Source organism: Canis lupus, unplaced genomic scaffold, assembly GCF_011100685.1.
Source record: "Canis lupus familiaris isolate Mischka breed German Shepherd unplaced genomic scaffold, alternate assembly UU_Cfam_GSD_1.0 chrUn_S1600H1790, whole genome shotgun sequence".
Taxonomy (NCBI): domain Eukaryota; kingdom Metazoa; phylum Chordata; class Mammalia; order Carnivora; family Canidae; genus Canis; species Canis lupus.
Window position 1 is genome coordinate 15001 of NW_023330440.1, and position 21065 is coordinate 36065.

Sequence of the window (21065 nt, forward strand, 5' to 3'; positions counted from 1 at the left end):
GAGAGGAGAGGGGAAAGGAAGACGAGGCGCCCGCGCCCCCGCCAGGGGCACGGGTGCGCCTCCCTTGCCGACTTCTTCCACCACCCGCTCCTCGGACACGCCGACGACGGCGGCGGCAGCCCGAGGGGAGTCGCCGGGGAAGGAAACGACGCCACCGCTCGGCCTCAGGCACCTGAGGCGACCTGGAGCGCTCCAGGGGCACCACGGAGGGCCGGGCGCAACGCGCTCAAGCGCGCCCAGGCCGGGCGGTGAGCAGCGCGGCGTCGGGCCGGCCCTCCCCCGCGGAGGAGGGGAGGGCCGCTCGCCACGGACCCAGGGCCTTCGGGAAAGGCCGGCGAGAGTGTCCGCCGCGTCCGAGGACCCCGGTCCCGCCAGCGCCGCGAGGCAAGAAGGCGGGAGGCCGGGGTCGGGCCGGAGTCCGCACCACCCCCAACCCCGGCGCGCGCCCCCCGCGCACCCGCCACGACGGCCGGGCGCGGAGGAGCCGGGGAGGGAGGGGCCCGCGGGCAGAACGAGAAGAGCGGTCGCATCCGCCGTGGACGCCCGTCCCTCGTCTGACGCGGCTTAGGCCCGGCCCAGGAGAGCACGAGATCACCACATCGATCGATCGGCAGCAAGCTGCGGCCCCGAGGGGGCTTCCCGAGGAGCAAAAGCCCAGCGAGGACGGCGACCGGGGGGACCTGCTTCCGCCTCACCGGCAAGCCCCTCGACCCCCGGGGGGGGGGGGGCAGGAGCGACCGGACAACCCCAGACACAGCGGGGGACGCCTGACACGCGGCACGGAGCCTTGCGAGACAGGGGTTGTCACGGCCAACGGCCGGGTGCCCACGGCATGGAGCGCACGGGGGTAAAAGACCCACCGCCACCTGCCCACACCGCCCTCCCTCGGGTGCCGGAGACCGGAGGGCGACACCGCGACCCGGGCCACCTGGAGTCCAGCACGAGAGCCGGCGCGCAGGCCCAGGCGGACGGCTCAGGCTCCAGCGAGCGAGGACAGGGACCGGCTCGGCCGCGCGGTCAAGCCCGGAACCCCACCCGCGCCCAGAGGCCCACATCTCTAAGGCGAGCGACGGACGGACCGGCTGTCTTTTACGTCTGCCTGTCGTCTGTCTGCCTGTCGCCGAAACACAACGTGTCAGCACCTACCTGGCAACAAAAAATGTTCATCTCGGGCAAGAAAATAACCGCGCCTGCCGGCGGGGACCAGCCACAGGTCACCGCGACCTCCCGGGACCGTGACACGGCCAACTGTACCCAAAACCTGCCCCACGGCGCCCCCCCACCCCCACCCCACGGAGCCCCCAGGGCTATCTGGTCGACCCAGGGAAACCGGGGGGGGGGGGGGGGGGGGTGAGGAGGGGCGATACGCGGTCGGTGGAGACGCCACGCCGCCACGCCGCCACGCCGCCACGCCGCCACGCCAGTGATCTCCGGGAGGAGACTTTGAAAAATCATCAAAGTTCTCCGGAGGCAGGCACCGTGCGGAGGCCGTCCCCCGCGGCCCTCAGGACCGCCCCGTGCCTACCGCCGTCCCCAACCCCGGCTCGGGCCAGGGGAGGTGGAGGGCCACGCGCGGCAGAGGCAGCCTCACCGGGAATCGCCACCGGGGCCGGACGCCCGAACGGACGGCCCGCCCACCCCCGCGTGGCACCCGGTCCGACCGCCCGGGACCCACCTCCGCAGCGGGCCTCGGAACAAGGGGAGAAAATCGCGTCCGACGCCCGGGACCCCCACACGTGCCCGCAGCCGGGTCTGTCGCGCCACCCACGGGCTTCCCCTCCAGGCTCAGACCGGTCCCCGTCGCCAGGGCGTGACCACGGGAGACAACCGAGTGACACGGAAGGAAGGCCCGAAGATCGCCCGGAGCCACAGGACGGACGGCGGGACACACCCTGTCCCCCGCCCCCGAGGCGGCCCAGGTCGGTCCGCGCGGGCGGAGGAGGAGCCACCGGCGGGTGCTGGTCGACCCACCCAGGCGGCCCGCACGGCCTCCTCCGGGAGCGAGGCGGAGGCGACAGCGGCGACAGCGGCGACGGCGACACTCCCTCGCAGCTCCGGAGGTCCAATCTCCGGCGAGCGCATCGCGCGCCGAGGCCCCGGCGACAGCCGGACGCTCGCGCCGGAGCCGCCCTCCTCCTGGAACTCGGCCCCGGGAAACCGACACCAAAGCTGTTCCTTGCCTGTCGCCGCCGAGCCTCCGGAGGGGACACGCTCTATAAAAGCGGCCGCCAGGTGGCACCCGACAACCGGCGCGAACGACAGCGGGACAGATCCGGGCGGCGAGGCCGTCAGGGCGCCTCGGATCTCGCCTCTCGGCCCGGGGACGGCGGAGGGCCCCGGGAGCACACGGCCGCGCACCGCGCGAACCCCCGTCCTCCCGGGGCGGGGGAGCCTTGGAAAACCCGTCCGTCCGTCCGTCCGTCCGTCCGGGCCCGCTGCCGCCCGGAAAGGGGGTCGCGCTCGCCGCGCGGGGCTCCCGGGACGACTCAGGCACGTTTCCGAGGTCAGGGAGGGAACGTAGAGCCGAAACCAGGCGAGGACTCTCAGGACGGCAACGGATGCACCGTTTTTTCTCGTGTCCTTCCTTTTTTTTTTTTTTTTTTTTTTCTTTTTCTTTAGGATTTTATTTATATATTTATAAGACGAAGGAGGGAGGGAGGGAGGGAGGTCACGAAGGAGGTCTGAACCAAAGGCGCTGGAGAGGACGGTGTGCCCCCCCCCCTCCCCCGCACCACCTTCACCTCCACCCTCTCAGCGTCTGGGACCTGACCCCCCCCCCCCCAAATACTTGTCTATTGGGTTGAATGAGAAGAGGTCGTGGAAGAGGAACTCAATTCTGGGGGGGAGGGGAGGCTCAAAGAACATAAGGATTTTCTCTTTCTTTCTTTCTTTCTTTCTTTCTTTCTTTCTAACACAATCTGTTTCTCCAGAATTCTCCTGCTCACGCTCAACTTCCTGTCCTTGAAGAGAAGAATGTCATTCACTCCCCTCCTGGCGCTCTCCTCCAAGGCACCTTCCAGGGGCAGGAGAAAGGGTGTGCTTCTCTTCTCAGAGGAAAAGGAGGGGAGTCAGCGGGACCTTCTTTCACCTGGGGGGGTGGGGGGAGCGGCGGTGTGCGTGTGTTTCTTTGCTGCTGCTGCTACTCTATCAAAGTGTCTCCAGGTAGGGAGGCCGGGGTGGCTCAGCGGTTGAGCGCCTGCCTTTGGCCCAGGGCGTGATCCCGGGGTCCTGGGATCGAGTCCAACAGCGGGCTCCCTGCATGGATGGAGTCTCCTTCTCCTTCTGCCTGTGTCTCTGCCTCTGTGTGCATCCGTGCGTGCGTGCGTGCGTCCGTCCGCGTGCGTGCGTGCGTGCGTCCGTCCGTGTGCGTGCGTGCGTGCGTGCGTCCGTCCGTGTGCGTGCGTGCGTGCGTCCGTCCGTGTGCGTGCGTGCGTGCGTGCGTCCGTCCGTGTGCGTCTCAGGACTACCTACATAAAATCTTCAATCAATCAACGTGTCTATGGTTCAAAACAGTACTCTGGTTTCCTTCGTATCCAAGTCCTATGTCAGATTGGACTTTTGACAGGAGAAGGGAGGGCGGGCCACATTTTCTTCTGCCCTGGCGGAGGAGAAAGGGAAGATGGGCGGGCACAGACCTGGGCATAGTCTTCTCTGTCGTGGGGGTGAGCGGAGGGGTCGGATTCGGCTCTCACGGGACGGGGTCTAATTTCTCCGTGGACGGACAATTGGGCAGAACGTCAGGCGAACGGAGGACGAGTCATGGTCAGAAGACCATGGACAAGACCGGCTATAGATGCTGGAGTTTCCGGAGCAATGATTTCATCAGAGGCACGCGAAGGCCAAAGACTTCCAGGGAGCGTGTTTATAGACGCCTCGGCCTGTAGGTCCTTCCTTTCGAATGGACAGTGCTCCCATCCGGTCGGTCGGTCGGTCGGTCGGTCCGGTCGGTCACCTTAGCATATCTTCTCCAGCTCCCGTGAGCAGTGTGGTCATGCAATTCTACTTTGGGCCTAACGGGGGATGGATGGGACCGACCGTGCCACAGAAAGGGAGACCGCATCGAGTCCTTGAGCCTAAGGCACGTCTAAGACAGTGACTCTCTAAAGTACGTGGAGGGGATCCCTGGGTGGCGCAGCGGTCGGTTTGGCGCCTGCCTTTGGCCCGGGGCGCGATCCTGGAGACCCGGGATCGAATCCCACGTCGGGCTCCCTCCCTGTGCATGGAGCCTGCTTCTCCCTCTGCCTCTGTCTCTGCCTCTCTCTCTGTCTCTCTCTCTCTCTCTCTGTCTCTCTCTCTCTCTCTCTCTCTCTCACACAACCACCCGCCCCCCACCCCACCCCCGAGGAGGAGGACGACCTTGATGGCAGACCGAGGAACTGGGAGGCCAACTACATCAATTGCCAGTCTGGGCTGAGGACTAGTCACATTCATGGTGAAAGTCCGGACCCAGAGTCGATCAGGGCAAGCCAAGAACCCAGACTGGGAGAAACTGGCTTCCCTGGGGCCTGCCGAAGAAGGTGCTCTCCCCTGATCCAGCCTCTCTAGGTCAGGAACAGACCAAGCTACATCGAGCTACATCAGCTTAGAGGAAACGCCATACAGCCCACGCTCTTGTCTCTTCTCAGGCCCAACTTAGGTGATCTCGAGCAGCATCTGAGGTTCTGTCCCTCTCGGTTCTATCTGCAGTGGGGACGTTGGCGGACGACTCCATGGCATACTGGTCTTCTAAAAGCTCTGAGTGGAGAGGAATGCTGGGGTTGCTCAGCTACTGGAATGTGTTGAAGTTGCCAATGCTCTGCCCTGCGTCCCAACCAACCAACAATATTTTGAAGCCTAGAACCTTTTCCTGTGTGGTCCCTGAAGTCCTTTGTCCCACACCACTTCCCGAGGGAATGGGTGTCTCTGGGCTGAGCGCCAGACCCTGTTCTTCCCAGTGGCCTGTGGTTTGGAAGCTGACTACAGTGCCCATCCTCGTGTCTCTGGGGTGGAAAGGAACCGTCCACCCTGACCCCGGGTGAGGCCTGCCCGGACCGTGCTGACGCCTCAGGAAGAAAGAACAACAGATACTTTGGTACAGTCCCCGCTGCGATCCTTCCGGGATAGAAGCGTCTCAGGCGACACAATCGTTTCCCGTCTCTACCTGTCACTCAACACGGCCCGGAGGTGTTCCAGTTCCACGGGCAGTTCCACTGCCCCATACGCAGCACAGGGCCCGAGGCTCGCCTCGACTACTGGCACGTTTTGGGAATGTCACTACTCCTCTCGGAGGAGCTTCCTTTTCCTCCTCTGAAAAGGGCTGTGCGAGAGGATGAACCTCAAGGGGCTACTGTGGGCACTCCTGGCAGAAAACATTGCCTAGACACCTCTGCTGTCTCTCTCTGTCAAAAGGGCTGCTAGGTATCTTCCTGTGGAGCAGCTGTCTCTCCCCAGTGAAGAAGCTCTCCACATCAAGCCTCATGGGCCTGTGGCAACCTCGGTGTACAGAAGCACGTGGAAAGCAGGCCGTTTTCCTCTTTGAAAAAGACTTCTGGGATTCCATCTAACTGGCCCTGCTCCTTGTCCTTCACGTGGCAGAGCAGAAGTCACTGGGGAAGGCAGAGCAGCTCATGGTCCACTCAGTAGATGGAAAGTGCTGGTTGGGATTCCTTTCTCCAAGAATAGAGAGAAAGCGCCTAGGATTGCAGCCACATTTTGAAGCACTAACATCATTGAAAGAATACAGTAGATACACTGTCTCGGTCTCAAGTGTAGTCAGAGTCAGACAGTCAATCACTTGACCTGTCGTAGGCTCGCATGTCCACAGATGGTTAGATGTGACATCTTCATGGCCGCCGCATGGGATGAATGGATCCACCCATTTCAACCACGCGGATAGAAGATAAGATCAAGGAAGGGCACTGGATGTCTCAGTCCGTGAGGTCCCTGCTTTCAGGTCAGGTCATGATCCCAGGGACCTGGCTTTGAGACCTCCTTTGGGCTCCCTGCTCAGTGGGGAGCCTGCTTTGCCCTCTCTGCCTGCAGCTCACCCTGCTTATTCTCTTTCCCTCTCTCCAAGAATTTAAAAAACTTCCTTAAAAGTGTTTGTAAAATATCAGATAAACCTCGGATTGGTCTTTGGATCCAAAAGGAGAACTTTGATGCCTCCACAGAGCAGGGTGGGAGACTACAGGGGTTTTCGCTGTCGAGCGCCTGTCAGTCCAGGATCACTCGATCTCTTTTTTCCAGTGGGAGGGCTTCATGTCGGGATGTTCTTTTGAAGACACAAATGAGTCAAAGGGAGCGGCATGTGGGGTCCTTAACCTGGATCCGAACTCTGACTCTAGACAAAGCTTATCCCGGACCCGAACCCTAATGCGAAAGCTATACTGAACCCGAACCCTAATCCTAAACCTAACCCTAACTCTAACCTGAATCCTAACTCAAATTCTAACGCCAAACAGAACCCGACCCTCACCCGACCCTAACTTTCCCGAACCTGAACCTGAACCCAAAACTGAACCCCAACCCTAACGCGACACCACAAATCTAACCCTAATCCCAACCCGAAGCCTAACACAAAGATTAAGCATAGTTCCAAATCGAACTTAGGTGTGACATGCCACTGTGTTGGATGTATCGTGTTGGTCAAAACCCATCACGAAACACCTCGCGGTGACACAGGGATATTTATGCCACAGGTCATTATCACTGGGAGCCATTGGGAAGGCTGCGACCCCCAAAGCCCAGAAGAAGGCACCTCGGACTCATTCAAAATAGAAGAGGACACAATTGGACGGTTTGACTGACAGAAGATGACCATGGCTGCATCTTGTAGCATTCCCACCCCATTATGCTGTCCCAATTGAAATGAGGCTGGAGGTAAAGTGACCATTGTGATATTACGTTGCTTGTACCCAGGTCACTTTCAAATGGTGTCCCCATGCTACAACTCACCCCTTCATATCAAAGCACCATCCTTAAAATTGAGGCTCAGATACACAGGGCACCAGCTCACTTGCGTTACAAATATCACCCATAGACCCCTGATGATGTCCCTAGGAAGGAGATTCTGCCTCTTCTATCACCGTGCAGGTTGGGAACCTGGGGACTATATGAGAGACACCGTGTCTTAGATAGATCACAGATCTGGGAAGGCAAGCACAGAAAGAAAGGTCTGAATTCAGCTCCGTCTCCAGAAAACTAGGACGTTCCTTGCATTTTCAGAGAGTTGTGGCTATGTCATTTTTGGCTCCTGATGTACAGTTAAGAAGATGGCATGGGGTAAGCGGTCATCTGCCAAGAAGGGGCTCTGGATAGGTCTGACTGAAGGGAGGGACCCAAGGGCTGGAATCTTGAAAAAGTGACATCACTTCCTTGGGGACAAGTGTGTAACGGATTTAGAACTCTGGTAACCAGGAAACTGCGATGAACAATGTCCTACTTTCCAGCACACTTAACTGGAGCCGGTCAGGAGAACACCTTCTGTTGCTGTTGCCGTACTTTCAGTGGCTCTGAGCTTAAGAGAGTCCAGACAGAGAGATGTTCATGTCGCTATGGACGACAGTGCGCCCCACTTCGCCCAAGCTTCTGGTTATGTGCGGGAATCCTCAATAGATACCACAAGGCACCTGGGGGAAGCCACTGGAGAGCAGGCACACTGTAATCTCAGCTGAGGGGGCCCGCACCTCTATCACCCTCATTTGGTGCATGTCTGTTTGTGTATGTGTAAGAGGGTGTGTTACTGTGAGACTGTGTGTGTGAGTGTGTGTGTGTGTGTGTGTGTAGAGGGGACAGAGAAGAGGGACATGCCCTTCCCGGTCAGAAACCAGCTGCCACGGTTTGGAAGCCTGACACATCTTTGCTGTTCAGACGCCAGATCATAGCAGGCAAGATGAGAAGGTGAGTGCTGAGGGCCAAGCTCAACTTCAATATGTAAGTCATGAGGGCAAGAGTGTCTTTCATCAGGCTTCTCGTTGCCAGATGTCCCTTCAGCTGCACCTGTGATGTGAAGCAGAGAACACGGTTTCTAAAGGGGATGTCCCCTTGTTGTGTTGTGGAAGGAGTACCCTAATATCTCTTGGCTCTGTACATATGGGACACTGTATTTGCAGTGCTCCACCCAGGAGATCTTGGAGGAGATGTTCTGTGGCTTCAACTCTTCTAACTCCCTAGACAATGATCGGGTGCTCCAGGCAAACAAGGAGCAGTGCTGTTCTGAGGTGAGAATGGGAAGAGGGTTCTCCACAGAGAGATGGCCCCCACGCAAACATGGAGAGAAACCTGGGGCCCTCCCTTAGTGTTTCCACACGAGTGCCGCACAGGCCCAAACACAAAGAGAACATGAACCTCCCCTCCTAACCTTCGGCTATGTCTGAGATGATCAGACAATGTTCCCCTAGGTTGGAACGGTGCAGAATAGATTTCCTGTTTTTGAAGAGTGGGGGTGGTTGGTTTTTTTCACTCAGAGCAATGAGTGTCTTTCCGTTTCACTACCAGTTTCCTGATTTCACCCACGCGCCCCAGGGATCCTGTGTAGAACGCAGCTCTACTGTCTTAGCACAACTTCTGCAGGCCTCACAAAAGATCACACTAAAGAGGGTGATTTAAGACAAAAGGAAGGGTGGGATGAAGCCATTGTCTATGTTTATCTCTAAGGTGTCATGTGCCAGAACACATCAGATCTTTGTTGGCCTAACGGGTCATGAGCTGTGTCCGTAGAGGTCCTCGTAGTACTCCATCAGTGGGGCTGCCTGCCACAGTGATTCAGCCATTGAACGGCCATTGGCACTTGACATGATGCCATTCTCTTGCCATGTTTGTCGTACTGCAAGGAGCAACTTGGGTGTCCCCACAGACTGTTTAAATTGCTTGATCTGCCATAACCTGGAAACCCAGTTTGGGTGGAAGCCCTCTGATGCCTCCTGACCCAAGTAGCTGGCTCTGTCTTTTTTGTGGAGATCCACACAAGAAATCTAGTATGAGGCCTAACCCTGACTCTGACCCTAACATGACCCCTAACCCTGAGGCCCTAATCCTGACCCTATCCCTAAGCCTACCTAGCCCCTAACCCTAACCCTGACCCTAACCCTGAGGCCTAACACTGACCCAATCCCTGAGGCCTAACCCTGAGGCCAAACCCTGACCCTATCCCTGAGGCCTAACCCTGAGGCCAAACCCTGACCCTAACGCTGACCCTCACCCCGGTCGTTACCCTGAGGCTTAACCCTGAGGCCAACCCTATCCTTAACTCTGACACTAACCCTAACACTAAACCTAACCCTGAGGCCTATACCTGAACCTAACCCCTATTCCTGAAGCCTAACACTACCCCTAATCCTGAGGGCTAACCACTAACCCTGAGGCCAAACCCTGAGGCCTAACCCTAACTCTAACTCTGAGGCCAAACCCCAAAAACCGAGACCTTACCCTAACCCTTTCCCTAACCCCTAACCGTGAGGCCTAACCCCTAGGCCTAACCCAAACTCTAACCCTGAGCCCTAACCCCCAACACCGAGGCTTAACCCTAACACTAACCCAAACCCTAACCCTGAGGCCTAAACCCTAGGCTTACCCCTGAGGCCTAAACCTAACCCATAACCCTGAGTCCTAATCCTTACCCTAACCCTGAATCCAAAACCTAACCCTCGGGCCTTAACCTGAAACCTAATCCTGTGGGCTAACCATTTGGCCTAACCCTGAGGCCTAAGACTAACCCTTAACCCTGAAGCCTAAACCTAAACCATAACCCTTAGGCCTAACCATAACAGTGACCCCATGCCTGACCCTAACCCTAACCCTAAACCCTAATCCTAATCCTAACCCCTACACCTAACCCCAAACCCTAACCCCTCGGCCTAACCCCTAACCCTAGCCATTAGGCCCTAACCTAACCCCTAATCCTGAGGCCTGACACTAACCGCTAACCCTGAGGCCTAACCCTAACCCTAAACCTGAGGCCTAACCCTAACACTAACCCCAAACCCTTACTTTAACCCTAACCATGACCCCAAGCCTAACCCCTAATCCTAATTCCTCTGCTAACCCCTAAGCCTAACCACTCGACCTAACCCGAACCCCTAACCCTGAGGCCTAACCCTAATCCCGAACACTGAGTCTAACCCTAACCCTAACTCTAACCCTAACTCTAACTTGGCCGAACCTTAAACCCTACTTTAACCCTAACCGTGACCCCAAGCCTAACCCCTAACCCTAACCCTAACTCTAACCCTAACTCTAACTCGGCTGAACCCTAAATCTTACTTTAACCCTAACCATGACCCCAAGCCTAACCCCTAACCCTAATTCCTCTGCCTAACCCCTAAGCCTAACCACTCGACCTAACCCGAACCCCTAACCCTGAGGCCTACCCTAATCCCGAACCCTGAGTCTAACCCTAATCCTAACTCTAACCCTAACTCTAACTCGGCCGAACCCTAAACCTAACCCCTCGGCCTAACCCTGAGGCCTAAACAGAAACCCTAACCATGAGGTCTAACCCTAACCCCTAACTCTGAGGCCTAAACATAACCCTGATGCCAAACCCTGAGGCCTAACCCTGAGGCCTACCCTGCAGCCTAACCCTAAGCCTGAGGTCTCACACTGAGTCCTTATCCTGATGCCTAACCCAAACGCCTAACCCTGAGGCCTAATCCTAACCCTAACCCCTAACCCTGAGGCCTAACCCTAGGCCTAAATCTGAGGCCTAAACCTAAACCTGACTCTGAGGCCCAAACTTAACCCTAACCCTGAGGCCTAAACCTAACCCTGAGGCCTAACCCTGGGTTCTAACCCTGAGACCTAAACTGAGGCCTAAGCCTAACCCTAACCCTGAGACCTAACCCAGACCCTAACCCTGAGGCCTAACCCTGACCCTGACCCTAACCCTAACCCCTAACCCTGAAACCTAAACCTAACCCTAACCCTAACCCAAATGCTGACCCTGACCCTAAACCTGATCATAACCCTAAGTTTAACCCTGACCCTAACCATAACACTAACCCTAACCCTGAACCTGACCTAACCCTAGCCCTAACCCTAACCCTAACCATAACTTTAACCCTGAGGCCTAACCCTGAGGCCTAACACTGTGGCCTAACCCTCACCCTTAACCAGGAGGCCTAACCCTAACCCTAACCCTAAACCCTAACCCTGAGGCCGAACTCCTAGTCCTAACCCTGAGGCCTAAACCTAAACCCTAACCCTGATGTCTTACTCTAACCCTAACCATGAGGCCTAAACCTCAACATGAGGCCTAAATCTAAACCCTAACCCTGAGTCCTACCTTTACACTAACCCTGAGTCCTAAACTTAACCATGAGACCGAAACCTGAGGCCTAACACTGAGGCCTAACCCTGTGGTCTAAGCCAGAGGCCTAACCCTAACCCTAACCCTGAGGTCTAACCCTGAGGCCTAACGCTGCGGCCTAAACCTAAACCCTAAACCTTAGACCTAATGCTAACACTGACCCCAGGCCTAACCCTAACCCTAACCCTAAACCCTGATCCTAACCCTAACCCCTAGGCCTAACTCGTCACCCTACTCCCTCGGGCTAACCCGTAACCCTAACCATGAGGCCAAACCCTAAACCCTAACCCTGAGGATTAACCCTAACCCCTAACCCTGAGGCCTAATGCTAACCCTAACCCAGAGCCTTAACCCTGAGGCCTAACCCTGAGGCCTAAACCTAAACCCTAACCTTTAGGCGTAACCCTAACATGGACATCAAGCCTAACCCTAACCCTAAACATAAACCCTAAACCTAACACTAACCCCTAGGCTGAACCTCTAACCCTAACCCCTTGGCCTAACCCCTAACCCTAACCTCTTGGCCTAACCCCTAACCCTAACCCCTTGGCCTACCCCTAACCCTAACCATGAGGCCAAACCCTAACCCCTAACCCTGAGGCCTAACCACAACCCTAACTCTGAGGGCAAAAACTAACACTAACCCTAACCACTTACCTTAACCCTAACCCTGACCCCAAGGCCTAAACCCTTACACTAACTCCTCGGTGTAACACCTAACCCTAACCCCTCAGCCTAACACTAACCACTAACCCTGAGCCCTAACCCTAACCCCTAACCTTAACCCTAATCCTAACCCCCTAACCCTGAGGCCTAACCCGTAGTCCTATCATGGAAGCCTATAAATAAACCCTAACGTTGAGGCCTAACCCTAACCCCTAATCCTGAGGCCTCACCCTAACCCTAACCCTCAGGCCAAACCCTAATCCTAACCCTGGGCCCCTGCCCTAACCCTAACCCTGAAGCCTAAGTCTTACCCTAACCCTAACCCTAACCCTAACCCAGAACCTGATCCTAACCCTGACCTGACCCTAACACTGACCCTAACCCTAAGCCTGACCCTCACCATGACCATGACCCTAACCCTGACCCTGACTCTAACCTTTACCCTGACACTAACCCTATACCTAATCCAACCTGAACCCTAATTCTGACCCTGACCCTAACCCTAACCCTAACCCAAAGCTCACCCTAACCCTAGCCCTGAGGCCTAACCCTGAGGCCTAAACCTAACTCCTAACCCTGAGGCCTAACCCTAACCTTAACCCCTAACACTGAGGCCTAAACACTAGGCCTAAGCCTGAGGCTTAAACCTAAGCCCTCACCCAGAAGCCTAAACCTAACCCTAACACTGAGGCCTAACCCTAACCCTAAGGCCTAAACCTAAAGCCTAACCCTGAGGCCTAACCCTTACCCTAACCCTGAGTCTTAAACCTAACCCTAACCCTTCACACTGAGACCTAACTTCTAGGCCTAACCCTCAGGCCTAAACCGAAGCCTTAACCCTGAAGCCTAACCCTAACCCTAACCCTGAGGCCTAAACCTAACCCTAAGGCCTAACCCTGTGGCCTAACCATGAGGACTTACCCTGAGGCCTAACCCTAACCCTAACCCTGTGGCTTAAACCTGAGGCCTAACCCTGAGGCCTAATCCAAAACCCTAACCCTTACGCTTAACCCTAACACTGACCCCAGGCCTAACCATCACTCTAAACCTAAAACCTAACCCTAACCCTCACCCCTAAGCTAAACCTCTAACCCTAATCCCTTGGCCTAACCCCTAACCATAACCCTGAGGCCTAAACCTCACCCCTAACCCTGAGGCCTAACGCTAATGCTAACCCTGAGAACTAACCCTAACCCTAAACCTAAGCCTAACCCCTTACCCTAACCCTAACCCTGAAGCCTAACGATAACCCTCACCCTAACCTGAACCCTACCTCTAACCCTTACCCCTAACCCTAACTATAACCCTGAAGCCTAACCCTAACCCTGATCCTGAGGCCTAACCCTAACCTGAAACATAGATCAGTTTGGAAATTAGATGTGACATGCCATTGAGTTGGATGTATTGTGTTGGTCAGGAACCAGTCATGAGGCACCTCGAGGTGACACAGGGATATTTATGCCACAAGTCATTATCGCTGGGAGCCATGGTGAAGGCTGCGACCCCCAGAGCCCAGAAGGAGGCACCTCTGTCTCATTCAAAATAGAACTGGAAAAATTGGACGGTTTGACTACAGAAGATCACCATGTCTGCACCTTAGAGCATTCCCACCCCATCATGGTGCCCCCATTGAAATGAGGCCGGAGGTCAAGTGAAAACTGTGGAACCTAGTGCACATTCAACTGGTAATCAGTTGGTACCACTCAACCGGTACTCCACTCCATCTTACCTCTTCATGTCAAACCACCATCCTTAAAATTTGCACCTCAGATACACAGAGCACCAGCTCACGTGCATTGCAGATATCATTCATACACCACTGATGATGTCCCTAGGAAGAAGATTCTGACTCTTCTGTCACTGTGCAGGTTGGTAACCTGTGGACTATATGAGAGACACGGTGGGTTAGATAGGTCACAGATCTGGGAAGGCAAGCACAGAAAGAAAGGTCTGAAATCAGCTCCGTCTCAAGAAAAGTAGTACCTTCCTTGCATTTTCAGAGAGTTCTGGCTATGGCATTTTTGACTCCTGATGTACAGTTAAGGAGATGGCATGCGGTAAGCAGTCATCTGCCAAGAAGGGGGTCTGGATAGGTCTGACTGAAGGGAGGGGCCCAAGGGCTGGAATCTTGAAAAAGTGATGTCACTTCCTTGGAGACAAGAGTGTAGTGGATTTAGAACTCTGGTAACCAGGAAGCTGCGTTGAACAATGTCCCTCTTTCCAACTCACTTAACTGGAGCCGGTCAAGAGAACAAGATGTTCTTTTGCGGTTGACCTAATTTCAGTGGCTCTGAGCTTAAGAGAGTCCAGACAGAGAGATGTTCATGTCGCTATGGACGTCAACTCGGTCCCCTTCGCTGAAGCTTCTGGTTATGTGCAGGAGACCTCAACAGGTACCACAAGGCACCTGGGGAAGCCACTGGAGAGCAGGCCACACTGTAATCTCAGCTGAGGGGGCTTGAACCTCTTTCACCCCATTGGGTGTGTGTCCGTTTGTGTATGTGTAAGAGGGTGAGTTAGTGTGAGACTGTGTGTGTGAGTGTGTGTGTGTGTGTCTGTGTGTGTGTGTAGAGGGGACAGAGGAGAGGAACATGCCCTTCCTGGGCAGAAACCAGCTGCCACGGTTTGGAAGCCTGTCACATCTTTGGTGTTCAGACTCCAGGTCATAGTAGGCAAGATGAGAAGGTGAGTGCTGAGGGCCAAGCTCAAGTTCAAGTATGTAAGTCATGAGCGCAAGTGTCTTTCGTGTGGCTTCTCATTTCCAGATGTCCCTTCAGCTGCCCCTGTGATGTGAAGCGGAGAACGCGGTTTCTAAAGGGGATGTCTCCTTGTTGTGTTGTGCAGGGAGTACCCTAATGTCTCTAGGCCCTGTTACATACGGGGCACTGTATTTGCAGAGCTGCACCCAGGAGATCTTGGAGGAGATGTTCTGTGGCTTCAACTCTTCTAACTCCCTAGACAATGATCGGGTGCTCCAGGCAAACAAGGAGCAGTGCTGTTCTGAGGTGAGAATGGGAAGAGGGTTCTCCACAGAGAGATGGCCCCCACGCAAACATGGAGAGAAACCTGGGGCCCTCCTTTAGTGTTTCCACACGAGTGCCGCACAGGCCCAAACACAAAGAGAACATGAACCTCCCCTCCTAACCTTCGGCTATGTCTTAGGTGATCAGACAGTGTTCCCCTAGGTTGGAATGGTGCAGAATAGATTTACTGTTTTTGAAGAGTGGGGGTGGTTGGTTTTTTTCACTCAGAGCAATGAGTGTCTTTCCGTTTCACTACCATTTTCCTGATTTCACCCACGTGCCCCAGGGATCCTGTGTAGAACGCAGCTCTACTGTCCTAGCACAACTTCTGCAGGCCTCACAAAAGATCACAATGAAGACGGTGATTTAAGACAAAAGGAAGGGTTGGATGAAGCCATTGTCTATGTTTATCTCTAAGGTGTCATGTGCCAGAACACATCAGATCTTTGTTGGTCCAACGGGTCATGAGCTGTGTCCGTAGAGGTCCTCATAGTACTCTATCAATGGGGCCGTCTGCCACAGTGATTCAGCCATTCAACGCCATTGGCACTTGACATGATGCCATTCTCTTACCAGGACTGCCATGCTGCAAGCAGCACCTTGTGTGTCTCCACAGACTGTTTACGTTGCTTGATCTGCCATAACCTAGAAGCCCAATTTGGGTGGAAGTCCTCTGATGCCTCCTGACCCAAGTAGCTGGCTCTGCCTTTTGTGTAGAGATCCACACAGGAAATCTTGGATGAGTTGTTCCAAGGGTTCAATTCCTCCATCTCCCCCTGTGAAGCACAGGTGCATCAGCCCACTGACCACAAGCATGGCCGGTCTGGACTGAGAACAAGTCCCATTCATGGGGAAAGTCAGGACCCACAGATGATCAGGGCAAGCCAAGAGCACAGACTAGGAAGAACAGGCCCTAGGTTCCCTGGGGTCTGCCGAAGAAGGTGTTCTCCCTGATCCTTCCTCCCTAGGTCAGGAACAGACCAAGGTACATCAGCTTAGGGGAAATGCCACGGAGTCCATGCTTTGGTCTCTTCTCAGGCCCAATCTGTGGGTTCTTGAGCACCATTTGAGGTGCTAACCCTCTGTGTTCTATCTGCAGTGGGATGTTTACGGATGACTCCATGGAATACTGGTCTTCATAAAAGCTCTGAGTTGAGAGAAATGCGGGTGATGCTCAGCTACTGGAATGTGTTGAAGTTGCCAATGCTCTGTCCTGCGTCCCAAGCAACTAATGGTATTTTGAAGCATAGAACCCTTTTCTGTGTGGGCCCTAAAGTCCTTTTTTCCTGCACAACTTCCCGAGGGGATGGGTGTCTCTGGGCTGAGCGCCAGACCCTGTTCTTCCCAGTGGCCCGTGGTTTGGAAGCTGACTACAGTGCTCCTCCTTGTGTCTCTGGGGTGGAAAGGAACCATCCACCCTGACTCCGGGTGAGGCCTGGACCATGCTGACACTCCGCGAAGGCAGAATGGATACTTTTGTACAGTCCCTTCTGCGATCCGGCAGGAAAGGAGTCTCTCAGAAAATGAAGTCATTTTCCGTGTCTACCAGGTGTTCAGCACAGCCCAAAGGGTCCTGGGCCAGCAACTCTACAGGTGACTGACCACCCCATACACAGCACAGGGCCTGAGGCTCGCCTCTACTACCGGCATGTTTTGGGAATTTCACTGCACCTCTCTGAGCTTCCTTTTCCTCCTCTGAGAAGGGCTGTGAAGAGGATGAACATCATGGGGCTACTGTGGGCAATCCTGACAGAAAACATGGCCTAGACTTCTCTGCTGTGTGGCCCTGTTCAAAGGGCTGCTGGGCATCTTCCTGTGGAGCAGCTGTCTCTCGCCAGCGAAGAAGCTCTCCACATCAAGCCTCATGGGCCTGTGGCAACCTCGGTGTACAGAAGCACGTGGAAAGCAGGCCGTTTTCCTCTTTGCAAAAGACTTCTGGGATTCCATCTAACTGGCCCTGCTCCTTGTCCTTCATGTGTCCAGAGCAGCGGTCAGTGGGGAAGACAGAGCAGCTCATGGTCCACTCAGTAGATGGAAAGTGCTGGTTGGGATTCCTTTCTCCAAGAATAGAGAGAAAGCGCCTAGGATTGCAGCCACATTTCGAAGCACTAACATCATTGAAAGAATACAGTAGATACACTGTCTCGGTCTCAAGTCTAGTCAGAGAGTCAGACAGTCAATCACTCGACCTGTCGTAGGCACGCATGTCCACAGTTGGTTAGATGTGACATCTTCATGGCCGCCGCATGGGATGAATGGATCCACCCACATTTTGACCACGCGGACGGATGATAAGATCAAGGAAGGGCACTGGGTGGCTCAGTCAGTGAGGCCCCTGCTCTCAGGTCAGGCCATGATCCCAGGGACCTGGTTTTTTTGCCCTCTCCCCCTGCAGCTCACCCTGCTTATTCTCTTTCCCTCTCTCCAAGAATTTAAAAAACTTCCTTAAAAGTGTTTGTAAAATATCAAGTAAACCTCGGATGGTCTGAATCCAGTGCGAGAAATTTGATGCATCAAAGGGTTTCCACCCAAACTGGGTTTCCAGGTGATGGCAGATCAAGCAACTTAAACAGTCTGTGGGGTCACACAAGTTGCTCCTTGCAGCTCGGCAGACATGGCAAGAGAATGGCATCATGTCAAGTGCCCAGGGCCTTGAAAAGCTGAATCACTGTGACAACGGCCCCATTGATGGAGTACTGCAAGGCCCTCTAAGGGCACAGCTCATGACCTATTTGGCCTACAACGATCTGATGTATTCTGGCACATGACACCTTAGAGATAAGCATGGAGAATGGCTTCATCCCACCCTTCCTTTTGTCTAAGTCACCGTCTTCAGTGTGATGTTTTGTGTGGTCTGCAGACCTTGTTTAACGACAGAGGTGCTGGGTTCTACACAGGATATTTGGGGCGCGTGGGTGAAATAAGGAAAATGGTAGTGAAACGCAAAGACACTCATTGCTCTGAGTGAAACAAGCAAACCGCCCCCGCTCCTCAAAAACATTAAATCTATTCTGCACCATTCCAACCTAGGGGAACAGTGTCTTATCACCTCAGACATCGCTGGAGGTTAGGAGTGGAGGTTCAGGTCTCTTTGCGGTTTGGCCTATGAGGCAGTCATGTGGAAACACTAAGGGAGGGCCCTAGGTTTCTCTCCATGTTTGTGTGGGGGCCATCTCTCTATGGAGAACCCTCTTCCCATTCTCACCTCAGAACAGCACTGCTCCTTGTTTGCCTTGTGCACCCGATCATTGTCTAGGGAGTTTGATATGCTGAAGCCCCAGAACATCTCCTCTAAGATATTCTGGGTGCAGTTCTGCAAATACAGTGCCCCGTATGTGCAGGGCCAGGAGACATTAGGGTACCCCCTGCACAACACCCAATGGGACATCCCCTTTTTAAATCATGTTCTCCGCTTCACATCACAGGGGCACCTGAAGAGACATCTGCCAAGGAGAAGCCAGATGAAAGAGACTCTTGCGCTCATGACTTACATACTCGTAGTTGAGCTTGGCCCTCAGCACTCACCTTCTCATCTTGCCTGCTATGGCCTGGGGTCTGAACACCAAAGATGTGACAGGCTTCCAAACCATGGCAGCTGGTTTCTGCCCAGGAAGGGCATGTTCCTCTCTGCTGTCCCATCTCCACACAGACAAGCACACAAACACACACACTCACACACACAGTCTCACACAAACACACTCTTACATACACAAACAGGCACACACACAATGAGCCTGAAGGAGGTTCGAGCCCCCTCAGCTGAGATTACAGTGTGACCTGCTCTCCAGTGGCTTCCCCAGGTGCCTTGTAGTACCTGTTGAGGTTTCCCGCATATAACCAGAAGCTTCGGTGAAGAGGGCCGAGCTGACGTCCATAGCGACATGAACATCTCTCTGTCTGGACTCTCTTTTGCCCAGAGCCACTGAAAGTAGGGCAACAGCAACAGAACATCTTGTTCTCTAGTTAAGTGCGCTGGAAAGAAGGACATTCTTCAATGCAGCATCCTGGTTACCAGAGTTCTAAATCCACTACACTCTTGTCTCCAAGGAAGTGACATCACTTTTTCAAGATTCCAGCCCTTGGGCCCCTCCCTTCAGTCAGACCTATCCAGACCCCCTTCTTGGCAGATGACTGCTTACCCCATGCCATCTCCTTAACTGTACATCAGGAGTCAAAAATGCCATAGCCACAACTCTCTGAAAATGTAAGGAAGGTCTTACTTTTCTGGAGACGGAGCTGAATTCAGACCTTTCTTTCTGTGCTTGTTTTCCCAGATCTGTGACCTATCTAACCCACCATGTCTCTCACATAGTCCCCAGGTTCCCACCCTGCACGGTGATAGAAGAGGCAGAATCTCCTACCTTGGGACATCATCAGGGGTCTATTGATGATCTTTGTAATGCACGTGAGCTGGTGCCCTGTGTATCTGAGGCGCAATTTTAAGGATGGTGCATTGACATGTGGAGGTGAGTTTTGGGGTGGAGTACCACTTGAAAGTGGTCTCGGTTCCAGCAACAGAATATTACAATGATCACTTTACCTCCGGCCTCATTTCAATGGGGGCACCATGATGGGGTGGGAATGCTCCAAAATGCATACATGGTCATCTTCTGTTGTCAAACCCTCCAAATGTGTCCTGTTCTATTTTGAATGAGTCTGAGGTGCCTCCTTCTGGGCTCTGGGGGTCATAGCCTTCACCATGGCTCCCAGCGATAATGACCTGTGGCATAAATATTCCTGTGTCACCCCGAGGTGTTTTGTGACTGGGATCTGAACAACAGGCTACATTCAACACAATGGCATGTCACATCTAAGTTCCAAATTGAACTATGCTTAGGGTTAGGGCTAGCATTTGGATTGGGGTTAGGGTTAGTTTTACGGTGTAGGGTTAGGTTTATGTTTAGGGTTAGGGTTAGTGTTTAGGGTGAGTGTAAGAGTTACTGTTTAGCTTAGCGATTAGGGTTATGGTTTATGGGTAGAGTTAGGTTTCAATTTTGGCTTCAGGTCCAAGTTCTGGAAGGTTAGCGTTGGGTGAGTGTTTGTGTTCTGGTTGGGGTTAGAATTCCGATTAGCATTCGGGTTAGGGTTAGCGTTAGGTTTAGGGTTAGGGTTCTTGTCCTAGATCGGGTTAGCATTTGGTTTCGATATCAGGATGAGGTTTGTTTAATGTTAGGGTTCGGGTCTAGGTAACGTAACCCACAAGTGGCTCCCTTTGACTCATTTGTCTCTTCACAGGAACACTCCGACATGAAGCCCTCCTAATGGAAATCAAGAGATCTATGTGATCCTGGGCTGACAGTCGCTCTCCAGCGACAACCCTTGTAGTCTCCCAACCTGCTCTGTGAAGGCATCAAGGTTCTCCTTGTGGATCCAAAGACCAATCCGAGGTTTACTTGATATTTTACAAACACTTTTAAGGAAGTTTTTAAATTCTTGGAGAGAGGGAAAGAGAATAAGCAGGGTGAGCTGCAGGGGGAGAGGGCAAAGCAGGCTCCCCAGTGTGCTGGGAGTCCAATGGAGGTCTCAAAGCCAGGTCCAAGGAATCATGGCCTAACCAGAAAGCAGGAGCCTCACTGACTGAGCCACCCAGTGCCCTTCCTTGATCTTATCTTCCATCCGAGTGGTCGAAATGTGGGTGGATCCATTCATCCCATGTGACGGCCATGAGTTCCTTCAATAATTTGGCTTTTGTGGACATTGCTGCTATAAACATCGGAGTGCATGTGTCCTAGCATTTCCCTGCATCTGTATCTTGGGAAAATCCCCAGCAGTGCAATTGCTGGGTCATAGGGCAGATCTATTTTTACTCTTTGTGGAACCTTCATACTGTTTTCCAGAGTGGCTACACCAATTCACATTCCCACCAACAGTGCAGGAGGGTTCCCCTTTCTCCACATCCTCTCCAAAATTTGTATTTTCCTGCTTTGTTAATTTTCCCAATTCTCACTGGTGTTAGGTGGGATCTCATTGTGGTTTTGATTTGTATTTCCCTGATGGCAAGTGATCCGGAGCATTTCCTCATGTGCTTGTTGGCCATGTCTATGTCTCCCTCTGTGAGACTTCTGTTCATGTCTTTGGGCTGTTTCATGATT

General features: G+C 53.9%; 1 protein-coding gene and 1 long non-coding RNA gene across 4 annotated transcripts in view; one reads left to right on the forward strand and one right to left on the reverse strand.

Moving 5' to 3' along the window:
- The window catches only part of LOC119878415 (collagen alpha-1(I) chain-like), a 20588-nt gene extending 13789 nt beyond the window's left edge, over positions 1–6799 (reverse strand). The window contains exons 1-2 of the mRNA XM_038589046.1: positions 6787–6799; positions 1676–2540 (exon numbers count right to left, since the gene is read on the reverse strand). Coding sequence (XP_038444974.1) covers positions 1786–2540; positions 6787–6799 — 768 coding nt within the window. The 3' untranslated portion in view covers positions 1676–1785. The remainder of the gene's footprint in view (positions 1–1675; positions 2541–6786) is intronic.
- A 7346-nt stretch (positions 6800–14145) lies between these two features.
- On the forward strand, positions 14146–20756 carry LOC119878417. 3 transcript variants are annotated; one of them, XR_005386852.1, is made up of 5 exons: positions 14146–14343; positions 14795–14955; positions 16073–16207; positions 19286–19439; positions 20209–20756. It is a non-coding gene; the product is annotated as an uncharacterized LOC119878417 (long non-coding RNA). The 3 variants fall into 3 exon arrangements; XR_005386853.1 differs by having other exon boundaries at positions 14848–14955; XR_005386851.1 differs by lacking the exons at positions 14795–14955; positions 16073–16207 and adding an exon at positions 18399–19177.
- The last annotated feature ends 309 nt before the right edge of the window (positions 20757–21065 follow it).